We start from the raw sequence: 14,501 nt of genomic DNA, 5'->3' as shown, positions 1-14,501 counted from the left end.
CTCTATACCGAATACTCACTTGATCGTTGGAGTGCCTTTGTAGGTACCCTCCCCACCCCCTGGAGACAGTATTCGGTCAGCACCAAAGACTTAGAAGACAAGAAGGAAGAACGACAAGAGGAGTGTTTCTACGCAAGAACATTTTGGCGCCCACCGTGGGGCCAAAACCAGAATGGTTCTCGACCTTGAAGCAAGATGGTAATGACAAAGAGTCAGCAAGAAAATGCATCCGATCACCCCTTCGGGATGCCCTGCGACACCATTAGACGGAAGACTAACCAGAACGAGCAAGGAATGGAAGAATCGTATGTGGACCGATCTCAATAACCTAACCTGTCGTCGGCCATCGAGCAACTGAAGGCTGAAATGATGGAGCTCAGGAAGCTCCGAGAAAAGGACGCCCACGAGTTATCAGTCCTCAGAAGAGAGAACGCCGAGCTTAAAAGTGACAACAGGTCATGGCACCCTTCCCATGATACCCCCAAAACCCGATCCACTCGGGACCACGGGGAGTCATCGGGGTGGTACAAGGAAGCAAAGGCCCATCGGCCACTTGGTGGAGGGACGACCACTACCATGGATCAACAAAGGAAGCAGGGGAGGACGCCATTCACCTCGGATATTGCCGGAGCCCGACTGCCCGACAATTGGAAGAATTTGGCCTTAGAAAGATATGATGGAATCGCCGATCCTGAAGAACACCTCGATGCTTTCGTTACTCAAGTCGGTTTGTACACTGATGACGATGCAATCATGTGTAAAGTCTTCCCCACATCTTTAAAAGGACTGGCTCTGAATTGGTTCACGAGACTCCCACCAGGATCAGTGGACTCTTTCACAACCCTGTCCTCTAGGTTCGTAATACAATTCGCCACAAGTCGACCCCATCAGCTCACTTCAATTGCATTGGTCAATATCTGCCAAGAAAAAAAAGAACCCCTGAGAACCTTCATGGAACGGTTCGGAAGAATGACCCTTTCAATCCGAGACCTAGATCCAGCGGTAGCCATGCACCACCTCATCACGGCGCTGAGACCGGGCCCTTTTGTAAACAGCCTATGCAAAAAGCCGCCCCGGGATCTGGACGATCTTCGGCAAAGAGCTACCAAGTATATGCAAATGGAAGAGTTGGCCGAGTTTAGAAATCAGAATCGAGCTGACCTTCTCCAGGGAAAGAAAGAAGCTGAAAAGGATCATCTCCCAAGGCCTCGTCCCTGAGACATGCCTGATCGAGATAGAACCAACAAGGGCCCTCGGTATGCACAATACACGCCGCTTAACGCCAGTAGGACCAAGGTGTTAGAGCAGGCATTGGCCACAGAAATCCTTGCGGTGCCTCGCCGCGCTATGACCCCACCCCATGCAGACAAAACTAAAACATGTCAGTTTCACCGGAACCGAGGGCACACCACATAGGAGTGCACGGCCTTCCAAGATAGCATTAAAGATCTCATCAAGTCCGGTCATCTACAAAACTTCACCCAACCATCAAGCAGGAAGAGGTATGACAACAACCATGATAAGAGGGAGTCCGGAAGAAGGAATTGTGAAAGGGAACCCCCAAGGCGCAGGTCCAGGGAATGAAGCAGGACCCCAGAGAGAAATGATAGACAACGAGACCAAAACCAACCACGAAGAGTCATAAACACAATAGCAGGAGGGTTCGCAGGAGGTGGAGGCACATCTTCGGCAAGGAAGCGGCACTTAAGGGCAATCAGACCCGTTAATGCAGTGACACGAGCGGGATCAATCCACATGCCTCCAATTACCTTCCCTGATGAGGATTTCCAAGGATTCGATCCCGTACAGGACGACCCCATGGTCATCAGCGTAGAAATCAACAATTGCATTGTAAAGAAAATGCTGGTGGATCAGGGAAGTTTCGCCGATATTTTATACTGGAAAACTTTTGAACAGCTAGGTGTACCCGACCACGAGTTGACACCTTATAACGAGCCCTTGGTTGGATTTTCAGGTGAAAGGGTGGATACCAGGGGGACGATAGACTTATACACCCATTTCGGAGACTACCCACAGAGTCGGAGGATTAAAGTACGGTATGTGGTAGTGAGCGCGAATACCTCATACAACATCCTGCTGGGTCGACCTTCCCTGAACAAGCTCCGAGCCATAGTCTTCACCCCCCACCTGGCTATGAAGTTCCCCTCGGAGAAAGGCCGGGTGATCACAGTGCATGTCGATCAAAAGACAGCCCGTGAATGTTATTTTGCCAGCCTACAGGTCCAGCCGACTCCAAAGCCGAGAAGGGAAATCCACGCCATAGGCGATGTCCCTCAACAAAATCCGGTCATAGATCTGGAGCTTGACCCGCGAATTGAGGATGAGCACCGTGTCAAACCGGTTGAGACAACGATTCCGTTTCGGTTGGGAACGACCGATGAACAAGTCACATACTTGAGTTCACAATTGCCAAGTGATGAAGCCAAAGATATAAAGAAGATCCTTGTAAGGTATGCCGACCTATTTGCGTGGACAGCGGTTGACATGCCAGGCATTGACCCAAACTTCCATTGCCATCGGCTCTCTATATGTCGTGATGCCAGACCCGTCGCCTAGAAGAAAAGAAAAATGGGAGGAGAGAGAGCTCAAGCAGTGAAGGAAGACACGGCTAAACTGCTACAAGCAGGATTCATCCGAGAGGTTAAGCACTCCACTTGGCTAGCCAACGTGGTAATGGTCAAAAAAGAAAGCGGAAAGTGGCGAATGTGTACTGATTACACGAATTTAAACAAGGCATGTCCAAAAGATGCTTATCCCTTACCACACATTGACGCACTGGTTGACGGGGCAGCGGGCCATCAAAGATTGAGTTTCCTAGATGCCTACTCAGGATACAATCAAATACCCATGTATCCACCCGATGAAGATAAGACCGCATTCATAACCGACTCTGCCAATTACTGCTACAGAGTGATGCCATTCGGCTTGAGGAACGCAGGAGCAACCTACCAGCGTCTCATGGACAAAATCTTTCGTTGACAGATCAGTACTTGTTTAGAAGTATATGTGGACGACATGGTGATTAAGTCGATGACCTCGGACGATCACTTGAGAGACCTTACCACCATTTTTTATGAAGTGAGGCCGGGAACTCAATACAAGAGCTGATCAACTAGCTCGATTGGCCAGTAGCAAAAAGATCAGTCACCTGCGCACGATGATTCAAAAAGAACTCCAACAACCGAGCATCGCCCAACCAGAATGTTTGCATGTCCAACAAGACGTGACCAACTGGATGACAGGAATAATAAAATACCTCTTGGATGGGACGTTGCCAATTGACCCTTTGGAAGCCAAGAAAATGAGAACAAGGGCGGCCCGATATGTCATGATAGATGGCGAACTTTACAAACGAAGTGTCTCAACGCCTCTACTGAAGTGTTTAGCGCCCGAGCAAGCGCACTACGTCCTAAGGGAGATTCATGAGGGTGTATGTGGAACTCATTGTAGACCCCTAAAATTGTCCGGGTCGGAAATAAGACTCGAAGACTCTCGAAGACCGAAGGAAAGTCAGCCAGAAGGACTCCTGGAAGCCCCTAGGATGATTATTTGTAGGTTTAGAGGTCTTAGAGTAGCTTAAAATAAGGAAGTGGGAAGATTGGAGCTCAATACGGCCTCCTTGGAGTTCAGTACGGCCGTACTGCACATTTTGAACTACAATACGGCCGTACTGAAACCAATACGGCCGTATTGAAGTTTCTGAACTTCAATACGGCCGTACTGAATTCAATACGGCCGTACTGTAGTTCAAATCTTCAGTACGGGCCGTATTGATGTCAGAGGCCGTACTGCGCCTCACCCCTATAAATAAGACGTCATTTGGACGTCATTCCACACTTTTTCCAGACTTCTGGACCCTCTTGCTGAGTATTCTGGGGTTTTTGAGCAGTGTTCTGCCCTAGAATTCTCTCCGAGAGTCGATCCGACGAAGTTCTTGAGTTCTGAGCATTTAGCTTGAGAATTCGGACTAGTCGAAGGGAAATCTTTTGGATTTCCATAGTAAAGATTAATTTTTAGGGAAGGAGCGAGCGAGCGTGTAGTGGGAGGGAGCGCCAAAAAGCCTCCTAACATTTGAATATATAAAAGCACGCTTCAAAGGTTTCTTCTTCAAAATCCTTCCTTTTACTGCTTTCTGATTGTTGCATCGCATGTTTAATTTATTCATCATGTAGATATCTTATTCATAGCCGTTTATAATAAATAGGGGTAATTTAGTAATTTTACACTGTTATTTATGAAATAATCCGTCATAGGGAACCCGAAAGGGGCGTTGTGGGGTGCTAACACCTTCCCCGCACGTAACCGACTCCCTTACCCAACTCTGGTTGTAATGGCCAAGGTTGATTTGCGAAAATCAATTGCCTTATCCCTTTTTCCAATGTTTTGAGTAAAACATTGGTGGCGACTCCAAGAACCCTTCTTTTTGTGAAAACCACTAATCCATGGAGGGTCCCGCTTGGGATTAATATGGATTGGTGAATCATTTAATAAAATTGTTAGTTCGATAAGGTCTCAGTTTGAGAATAAGTCGTTCTAACAATCCACCACTTTTCAAACTATAAAAACGAGTCCGACCATCGTCGCGAATGCCAAGGTCCGTTTCGGCGGGTGGCGACAGATGGCGACTCCACTGGGGAAGCCTCGAGAGTCAATCCCATTTAGTGATGGATTCTTTTCAAAATAATAGTTTAAAATTACTTTATTACCCCTCGCTTGTATGATAATATGTTTTATCTATATGGCTTTTAATAACTGTTGTATGTTTAAATTCTCGCAATTGTTTGAAATACAAACTGTACACAAACCTTTGCACACAACAGTTCCCTCTATACCCGGGGGCATGAGTGGTAAGCCATAGGGAGTGGATGTTAGTACGGCCGGTTGTCGAATGGGTCTAAAGGTGCCCGTAGACCGTTGTCGGAAAGCATCACTCAAGGTGATAACCATGAACTCAAGTCCGACAGTGCGTTGGAACTTTCCATCGACTTACGAAGAGAGGAATTGGGTCCCTATAATGGGGGCACCTTGGGGGCCTCAGACCAGTGAGAACAGTTAGAACCTCCTTGAATATGCACTTTTCTGCAGGATACCCCTACCTCGTGATTCGCTCGTGACTGTTCGTGGATGAGTGAATTGTGTGTGCATTGTTTATGTGACATTGTTTGAGCATACATTGCATTCTTTAAACATACAACATTCCCCTTTTAAAATAAGAATAAATAGGAATAAAAATCTTCCATTACATGGTGTTAACATCTACCATCATCACATTCATATAGGTAGATTCCCTTTTCACCCAAAAAAAAATAATAAATACAAAAAACAAAATACCCAAAAAAAAAAGAAGAAAAAAAGGGTTATCCAAACCAAGCAATATCATGCATCATCTCAGGGACATCCCGAAAACATGATAATGCTTAGTTGAATAAACACAATGCATGCATATTCAACTCCATCATCTCATATCATGCATTTTTATCAAAGATCATGGAGGGATCTAGGTTTGCATTTCATACATCCCTCCTAATAAATCATTAATAAACATTAATAAAAAGAAAGGATTAAGCGATGCGTATGTTCAGAATGGATCGCACGCCATTTGTTATTAAATGCAAGCCAACAACCGTGCCAAGGGAACACACGTCAACTCCGTTGTTGGTAATCAAGACGAACAAAGGGGAAGGTCCAACACCGTTAAGGATCACTGCTCCAAGACCTTTTCCCTACGAATCGAATAAGGCTGTGCCATGGATATACGACATCCATTCTTCTGCCGACAGCGATATCTCTAACATCGCTGGACTTGGGGGCATGACTAGGAGTGGCAGGATCTACACTCCCGAAGATCTTCATGATAAAGCTCCCAAGAATAAAGGGAAAGAAAAAGAAGAAAAAACCGAGGAAAATAAAGAATCCGAGGAGGAGACTGATGAGCTGTTAAAATATATCCGACAGAGCGAGTACTCCATCGTGGATCAACTTCATAAGACGCCAGCAAAGATTACGCTGTTGTCTTTGATCCTAAGCTCCGAACCGCATCGGCAAGCTCTGTTGAAAGTCTTGAACGAGGCATATGTATCGCGTACTATCTCCCAAGACAAGTTTGAGGGGATCGTTAGTCAATCACGGCTAATGATCACCTCACTTTCATCGATGAAGAAATCCCCGCTGAGGGACCAAATCATAACAAGCCCTTGCACATCTCTGTAAAGTGCAAGGAGTATCACATCGCTAAAGTCTTGGTGGATAATGGATCTTCCTTGAATGTGATGCCTAAAAGAACTCTTAATCAAGTGGCAATCAAGGGAATCCAAATGCGCCCGAGCAACATGATCGTTCGAGCTTTCGACGGTTCTAAAAGAGAAGTGGTGGGAGAAGTCAATCTCCCAATCCAAATTGGACCCACCATCTTCAACGTCGAATTTCAAGTGATGGACATTACTCCCGCATACAGCTGTCTCCTCGGCCGACCTTGGATTCATGATGCGAAAGCTGTTCCCTCTACGCTCCACCAGAAAGTCAAATTCATAGTGGATGACAAACTGGTGACCGTACAAGCTGAAGACGACATACTCATCAGCAAGCCATCCACCATACCTTACGTGGATGCAGCGGAGGAAGCTCTAGAAACCGCCTTCCAAGCATTGGAAATTTCCAATGTTGAAACATTTCCCCGAGAAATGAAGAAGGTAGCCTCCATGCTCACCAAGAACGGATACTTGCCAGGACAAGGACTTGGCAAGGATTCCCAAGGAATTCCCGAGCTACCCATTATTAAGGATAATCCGGGGAAACAAGGGTTAGGATACAACCCTAATAAAGATCAAAGGACGAAGAGGAACAAAGATCCTTCTCGACGTTCTTTAAGCCAGATCTTTAGGAAGGCCGGTTCACAAGCGTTAAGGCCGGTCGTCGTCGTCAAGTGTTTTTCTCCTTCCGATAGGGATGTATAGACCTGATGACTATTAGAGATCACTCCTCGGGGACAGCCCGACCCCCGAGCCTCGATAGGGCACATGTTTCCATTATGATTATAATAAAATCATTCTTTATCATTTCTTACTGCTTCTTTTCTTGCTTATAATAAAATTCTAAACCACATTATTTTTTAACCCTGTTTGAATAAACATGAATGAGGTTAAAATCATCTTAATAATAATAAACCCGCATCATTTTTATGTGGAAGTGTGTGTGACAACTTGGAGCACCTTCCCTTGGCCTCGACAAGTGCCATCATGGATAAAAAGAAATCCTTTAAAATAAAAGAAGCTCGGCAGGAAACCCAAAAAGGGGACTGCGCAAAAATAAGAGCAAAAGACCCGCTAGGAATCCCACGAAAGGGTGACCTAGGCAAAAGTTAGGGTTGCAAAAACAAACAAAAACAAAAGTCCGCTAAAACGCCACAAAAGGGTGTTTTAGGCAAAAATAAGGACAATCAAAAAACAAAAGAAATCCATGATGGTACCATGGGCCGAATTCAAAAAAGGTTCAAGGGAAGCTATCTAAGTTGTCAAAATCACAACGTCAATAACAAGATTTTCTTAACTTCATAAGTGTTTAATCAAACAAGCCTAAACACATAAGCCTACCTTGGCCAACCATTCTTACAAAAACCATTTTCAAAAAAAATAATCCCCTCTAAAACACAAACTTCTGAACAAAAATATCTTTCCTTTCTTTTCTCTCTTGTCCCAAACGATTTTAGGATAATCTAGTGGAAACATGGAGATATAGTGGTCAATAGGAGGGTTGACACGTCTTCTAAAGGAAGGGGAGGATCACTAGGTTGATGACACCCATCTCAATATAACACGCATCATTCCTCGGTTACAGAAATCGGCAACGCACAGCCCGTCTAGAGGAATGGCAAGATCCAAACAAAGAAACGCATCGGTTAATTCTTTTGAAAAAATAAATCAAATAGAATTAGGTGCATCATACCGCATACATGCATACAGATGATAGGTGTACTGGAAGATCACTTATTCTCTGTTTATTGAAAAAAAAAAAAAAAAAACAAAAAACAAAAAACAAAAAAAAATAAAAAATAAAAAATAAAAAAAAAAAAATAAAAAAAAAAAAAATCAAACTTCAGAAAAAACAATGCGCCCGTACCATGTTCAGTACACCCGCACTAAAATTAGGGTTACGAACAAATTTTCAACTCAATACGGGCGTACTGAAATGGATACGGCCGTATTGGCCATAAAGAAATTTTCAAAGACCTCTTCATGAGGCAATTGCATAAAATAGAAAAATAGGAAAAATTGCTTGTGTATGGCAACGGTCAACAGAAAAAGCCGCAAATTGACAAAAAAGGCAAAAATACAGAAAAAGTCAAAAAATGACAAAAAAGGCGAAAATTCAGAAAATCAATCACATCATTCAGAATAATTGAGCCTGGAGAGGCTTGCCGAAATAATACTCTCTCAGAATAATTGAGCCTGGAGAGGCTTGCCGAAATAATACTCTCTCAGAATAATTGAGCCTGGAGAGGCTTGCCGAAATAATACTCTCTCAGAATAACTGAGCCTGGAGAGGCTTGCCGAAATAATACTCTCTCAGAATAATTGAGCCTGGAGAGGCTTGCCGAAATAATACTCATACAAAATAACTGAGCCTGGAAAGGCTTGCCGAAATAATACTCATACAAAATAACTGAGCCTGGAGAGGCTTGCCGAAATAATACTCCCCAAGGGACATCTCAGCTTGCGCTCTTGGGCTGAACAGAAAATACAGCATTGTACAGAATAATTGAGCCTGGAGAGGCTCGCCGAAATAATACTCCCCAGAGATATCTCAGCTTCCACTCACGGGCCAAATTCCCCAGTGAAAGCTATCAAAGCAAGATCAGTAAGATCCCCCAATGGAAGCAATGATCATCCAAACGAAATATCCGAGTCAAAGGACTCAGACTTCCTCAGTGGAAGATAGCTTTCCAACTCGAGCGACGAGTGAAGCTAAGCCTGAAGAGGCTTTCTAAATAATACTCTGGGATACATAAGATCCTCAATCCCCATTCGCCTACTCAGAGGCACCCTTTCAAAAAGAGAAAAAATCAAAAACATCAATAACCATTCCCCAAGCGGAATCCGGCACTCAGCCGAACATTGAACATCAAGATCATTCGCCTACTCAGAGGCACTCCTTTAAAAAAGAGAAAAATCAAAAAGATCAATAACCATTCCCCAAGCGGAATCCGGCACTCAGCCGAACACCGAACATCAAGATAATTCGCCTACTCAGAGGCACTCCTTCAAAAAGAGAAAATCCAAAAAAGATCAATAATCATTCCCCAAGTGGAATCCGGCTCTCAGCCAAACATCAAGCGTCAAGATGATCTGCCTAACAGAAGAGGCTAATCACAACAAAACGACAAAATCCCCCAGCGGATGATAGCCTACACAGAGGCAACAAAATTGAAAAATCAAAAGAGTCACCCGAATAAGGATAACCGGGATACTCCACCAACGTCGAAAGGACGTCAGCCAATCATAAGGCATCGCTCACCTCAGGAAGAGCATCTTTGTGTCTGCACCCCCACGGAAACAGAATTTCCCAATGGGCACCAACTACGCAATGGAAAGTTGGGACACAAGAACCTATGAGTAACTGCACATCCCCTAGACGGATCCCTGCGTTATCCAGCCCTCAGCGGCATCAAAATCAAAAAACAACCGTCGAAGCAGCATCGTGGACTGTGGAGACAAAATCATCGCTAGCCTGGAGAGGCGACGACTAATACTCACCCTGGAGAGGGCAAAATCATCGTGGACTGAATTCAATACGGCCGTACTGTAGTTCAAATCTTCAGTACGGGCCGTATTGATGTCAGAGGCCGTACTGCGCCTCACCCCTATAAATAAGACGTCATTTGGACGTCATTCCACACTTTTTCCAGACTTCTGGACCCTCTTGCTGAGTATTCTGGGGTTTTTGAGCAGTGTTCTGCCCTAGAATTCTCTCCGAGAGTCGATCCGACGAAGTTCTTGAGTTCTGAGCATTTAGCTTGAGAATTCGGACTAGTCGAAGGGAAATCTTTTGGATTTCCATAGTAAAGATTAATTTTTAGGGAAGGAGCGAGCGAGCGTGTAGTGGGAGGGAGCGCCAAAAAGCCTCCTAACATTTGAATATATAAAAGCACGCTTCAAAGGTTTCTTCTTCAAAATCCTTCCTTTTACTGCTTTCTGATTGTTGCATCGCATGTTTAATTTATTCATCATGTAGATATCTTATTCATAGCCGTTTATAATAAATAGGGGTAATTTAGTAATTTTACACTGTTATTTATGAAATAATCCGTCATAGGGAACCCGAAAGGGGCGTTGTGGGGTGTTAACACCTTCCCCGCACGTAACCGACTCCCTTACCCAACTCTGGTTGTAATGGCCAAGGTTGATTTGCGAAAATCAATTGCCTTATCCCTTTTTCCAATGTTTTGAGTAAAACATTGGTGGCGACTCCAAGAACCCTTCTTTTTGTGAAAACCACTAATCCATGGAGGGTCCCGCTTGGGATTAATATGGATTGGTGAATCATTTAATAAAATTGTTAGTTCGATAAGGTCTCAGTTTGAGAATAAGTCGTTCTAACAATCCACCACTTTTCAAACTATAAAAACGAGTCCGACCATCGTCGCGAATGCCAAGGTCCGTTTCGGCGGGTGGCGACACTCATTCAGGAAGCCGAACTCTCGCGGAAAAAGTAATTCGGGCCGGTTATTACTGGCCCACCTTGACAACTGATTGTGCCAAGTTTGTGCAACACTGCAAGCAGTGCCAGCTACATGGACCTCTGACACATCAACCTCTTGAAGAGCTCCATTCTATAATCACTCCATGGCCATTCTCCGTTTGGGGCATGGATATCCTAGGACCGTTCCCGCCGGGTAAGGGGCAAGTAAAATTCCTCGTGGTGGCAGTAGATCACTTCACCAATTGGATTGAAGCACAAGCCTTGGCCACCATCACGGCTGATAGAAGAGGTTAGGAGGAGTGGAAGATGACTTCTCCTTAGCTCTCCTTATGCACGGATCTTCTTCAATGGAGGTTGACCACGAATTGAGGCACCAAAGAAAAAGGAGAACTCGTAGGTAGGAAGGCCTAAGCCTTGAAGGAAGTATCCAAGCTCAAGCACTCAAGGGATTGCACACTTCAAAGAGAAGGAAACTAGGTTTTCCTAAGGGGATTTGAAGGCACTCTCTATGGCTCTCTCTTGGAATTTCGGTGACTCTTGAAGATGGCTGAATTCAATTCAAAAATCTCATATATTCAAAAGTGTTTTTACAAGGTAAGAAATGCACATTTATAGGTGGGAAAGCTAGACTACTTGGCGGCAATTCAAATGGTCATAGTTGGTGCCAAGTTTGAATTTCAAATTTGAATTTGAAATTCAAACTTTGGCCACTCACATGACTAATCCGGATGCTACCATCATTTATATGTCATTTGGGAGTGATTTGAGTTGAATTTGAAGCTCACATGGCCGGAACCATTCCATGCCATCCATGTGACTCAAATTCAATTCAAATTACTTCTAAATGACACATGAATGAACCCTAATTCACCTATTAATGTATACTTCCTAAAATCCTAATCTAATGACCGAAATACATTGGTCTAATGAATACAATGAATAGGAAAAATTACAAGAAGAAGAATGAGCCTAATATCGGGTATCAAAAGCCCAAAGCCTAAGAAGCCCAATTACAAGCCCAAGAACATAAAACCTAGTCTATGGTCAAAATACAAGACCAAAATCAAAGTAATTTCCTATACTAAAAAAATACAAGTAAACATGGTGTTTAATCAACCAAGGTCCAAGTAAGAAGCACCCTAGGCCCACCAAGCCCATTGGGCCCACTAAGCTCTGAAGCAGTCAAGTCTTCAAGTAATCTCCTGGCCATAGCTCTAGTGGTTGGGCCTTTAGCCCATGCTCTTCAATCATTCCCTCCCTCTTGAGAAGGATTCATCCTCAAATCTAAAGACTCCTCATCATCATCGCTAGCATCTACAAAAGGTTTAAGATCACTAACATTAAAAGTAGTGCTGACTCCATAATCAGAGGGTAAATCAAGTCTATAAGCATTATCATTGATACGCTGTAAGACCTGAAAGGGACCATCTCCTCTAGGACTGAGTTTTGACTTCCTTTGATTTGGAAAACATTCTTTTCTTAAATGAAGCCAAACCCAATCACCTTTCTCAAAGATCATAGGTTTCTTGCCTTTACTTCCTTGTTTGGTATACTTCTCATTTTGATTTTGAATATGAGTTTTAATCCTTTCATGAAGTTTCTTAACAAAATCAGCCCTTTGTCGCCACCCGCCGAAACGGACCTTGGCATTCGCGACGATGGTCGGACTCTTTTTAATAGTTTTGAAAAGTGGTGGATTGTTAGAACGACTTATTCTCAAACTGAGACCTTGTCGAACTAACAATTTTATTAAATGATTCACCAATCCATGTTAATCCCAAGCGGGACCCTCCATGGATTAGTGGTTTTCGCAAAGTAGGGTTCTTGGAGTCGCCACCAATGTTTTACTCAAAACATTGGAAAAAGGGATAAGGCAATTGATTTCAAAAATCAACCTTGGCCATTACAACCAGAGTTGGGTAAGGGAGTCGGTTACGTGCGGGGAAGGTGTTAGCACCCCACAACGCCCCTTTCGGGTTCCCTATGACGGATTATTTATTAAATAATAGCGTAAAATTACTAAATTACCCCTATTTATTATAAACAGCTATAAATTAAATATCTACATGATGACGAATTTAAATATGCAACAATCAGAAAGCGGTAAAAGAAGGGATTTTTAGAGAAGAAACCTCTTGAAGCGTGCTTTTTATATATCAATGAAGTTTAGGAGGCTTTTTGGCGCTCCCTCCCTCTACAAGCTCGCTCGCTCCTTCCCAAAAATTAATCTTTACTATGGAAATCAAAAAGATTTCCCTTCGACTAGTTCGAATTCTCAAGCTAAATGCTCAGAACTCAAGAACTTCGTCGGATCGGCTCTCGGAGAGAATTCTAGGGCAGAACACTGCTCAAAAACCCCAGAATACTCAAGAAGAGAGTCCAAGAAGTGTGGAAAAGTGTGGAATGACGTCCAAATGACGTCTTATTTATAGGGGTGAGGCGCAGTACGGCCTCTGACATCAATACGGCCCGTACTGAAGATTTGAACTACAGTACGGCCGTATTGAATTCAGTACGGCCGTATTGAAGTTCAAAAACTTCAATACGGCCGTATTGGTTTCAGTACGGTCGTATTGTAGTTCAAAATGTGCAGTACGGCCGTACTGAACTCCAAGGAGGCCGTATTGAGCTCTAATCTTCCCACTTCCTTATTTTTAGCTACTCTAAGACCTCTAAACCTACAGATAGTCATCCTATGGTCTTCTAGGAGTCTTTCTGGCTGACTTTCCTTCGATCTTTGAGAGTCTTCGAGTCTTATTTCCGACCCGGACAATTTTAGGGGTCTACAGCTGCCCCCCCTTTACTTAGTCAAACGGCTTTTTGGTATACCGGTTGACAAGTAAAGGAGTTGACCCAATTGTCCGGGAAATAAGCCATCCTTCCGACTTGTAGTGTCTTTCGGTGGAAAATTGTTGAGTAGCCTCTCCAGGTTGAGTATTAGTCGTCGCCTCTCCAGGCTCGTGTATACCTCGGTGTTTCTGATCACTTTGGTAGCGTGAGTTTGCCCTCTCCAGGGTGAGTATTAGTCGTCGCCTCTCCAGGCTAGTGCATACCTCGGTGTTTCTGATCACTTTGGTAGTGTGAGTTTGCCCTCTCCAGGGTGAGTATTAGTCGTCGCCTCTCCAGGCTGGTGCATACCTCGGTGTTTCTGATCACTTTGGTAGTGTGAGTTTGCCCTCTCCAGGGTGAGTATTAGTCGTCGCCTCTCCAGGCTAGTGCATACCTCGGTGTTTCTGATCACTTTGGTAGCGTATCCCGGTTATCTTTATTCGGGTGACTCTTTTTGATTTTCTGATTTTGTTGCCTCTGTGTAGGCTGTTATCCGCTGGGGGATTTTGTCGTTGATTTTGATTAGCCTCTTCTGTTAGGCGTATCATCTTGATGTTCAGTGATTGGCTGAAAGCCGGATTCCTCTTGGGGAATGATTATTGATCTTTTTTGATTTTCTCTTTTTTGAAGGAGTGCCTCTGAGTAGGCGAATGATCTTGATGTTCAGTGTTCGGCTGAGTGCCGGATTCCGCTTGGGGAATGGTTATTGATATTTTTTGATTTTTTCTCTTTTTGAAGGGGTGCCTCTGAGTAGGCGAATGATCTTTGATGTTCGGTGTTCGGCTGAGTGCCGGATTCCGCTTGGGGAATGGTTATTGATTTTTTTGATTTTTTCTCTTTTTGAAGGGGTGCCTCTGAGTAGGCGAATGATCTTTGATGTTCGGTGTTCGGCTGAGTGCCGGATTCCGCTTGGGGAATGGTTATTGATGTTTTTGATTTTTCTCTTTTTGAGGGGG

The 14,501-nt window shown here is 43.9% G+C and overlaps 1 protein-coding gene across 1 annotated transcript; it reads left to right on the top strand.

The window, feature by feature from the left end:
• The first annotated feature begins 369 nt into the window (after positions 1-369).
• LOC145950446 (uncharacterized) lies at positions 370-1,218 on the top strand. The gene has a single exon (XM_083061536.1). It carries the CDS (start codon positions 370-372, stop codon positions 1,216-1,218), a length of 849 nt encoding a protein of 282 aa, XP_082917662.1.
• The last annotated feature ends 13,283 nt before the right edge of the window (positions 1,219-14,501 follow it).

This window comes from Cajanus cajan, chromosome 8 (assembly GCF_000230855.2).
Source record: "Cajanus cajan strain Asha chromosome 8, NIPB_CcT2T_4, whole genome shotgun sequence".
Taxonomy (NCBI): domain Eukaryota; kingdom Viridiplantae; phylum Streptophyta; class Magnoliopsida; order Fabales; family Fabaceae; genus Cajanus; species Cajanus cajan.
This window is presented reverse-complemented; position numbering and strand designations above follow the sequence as displayed.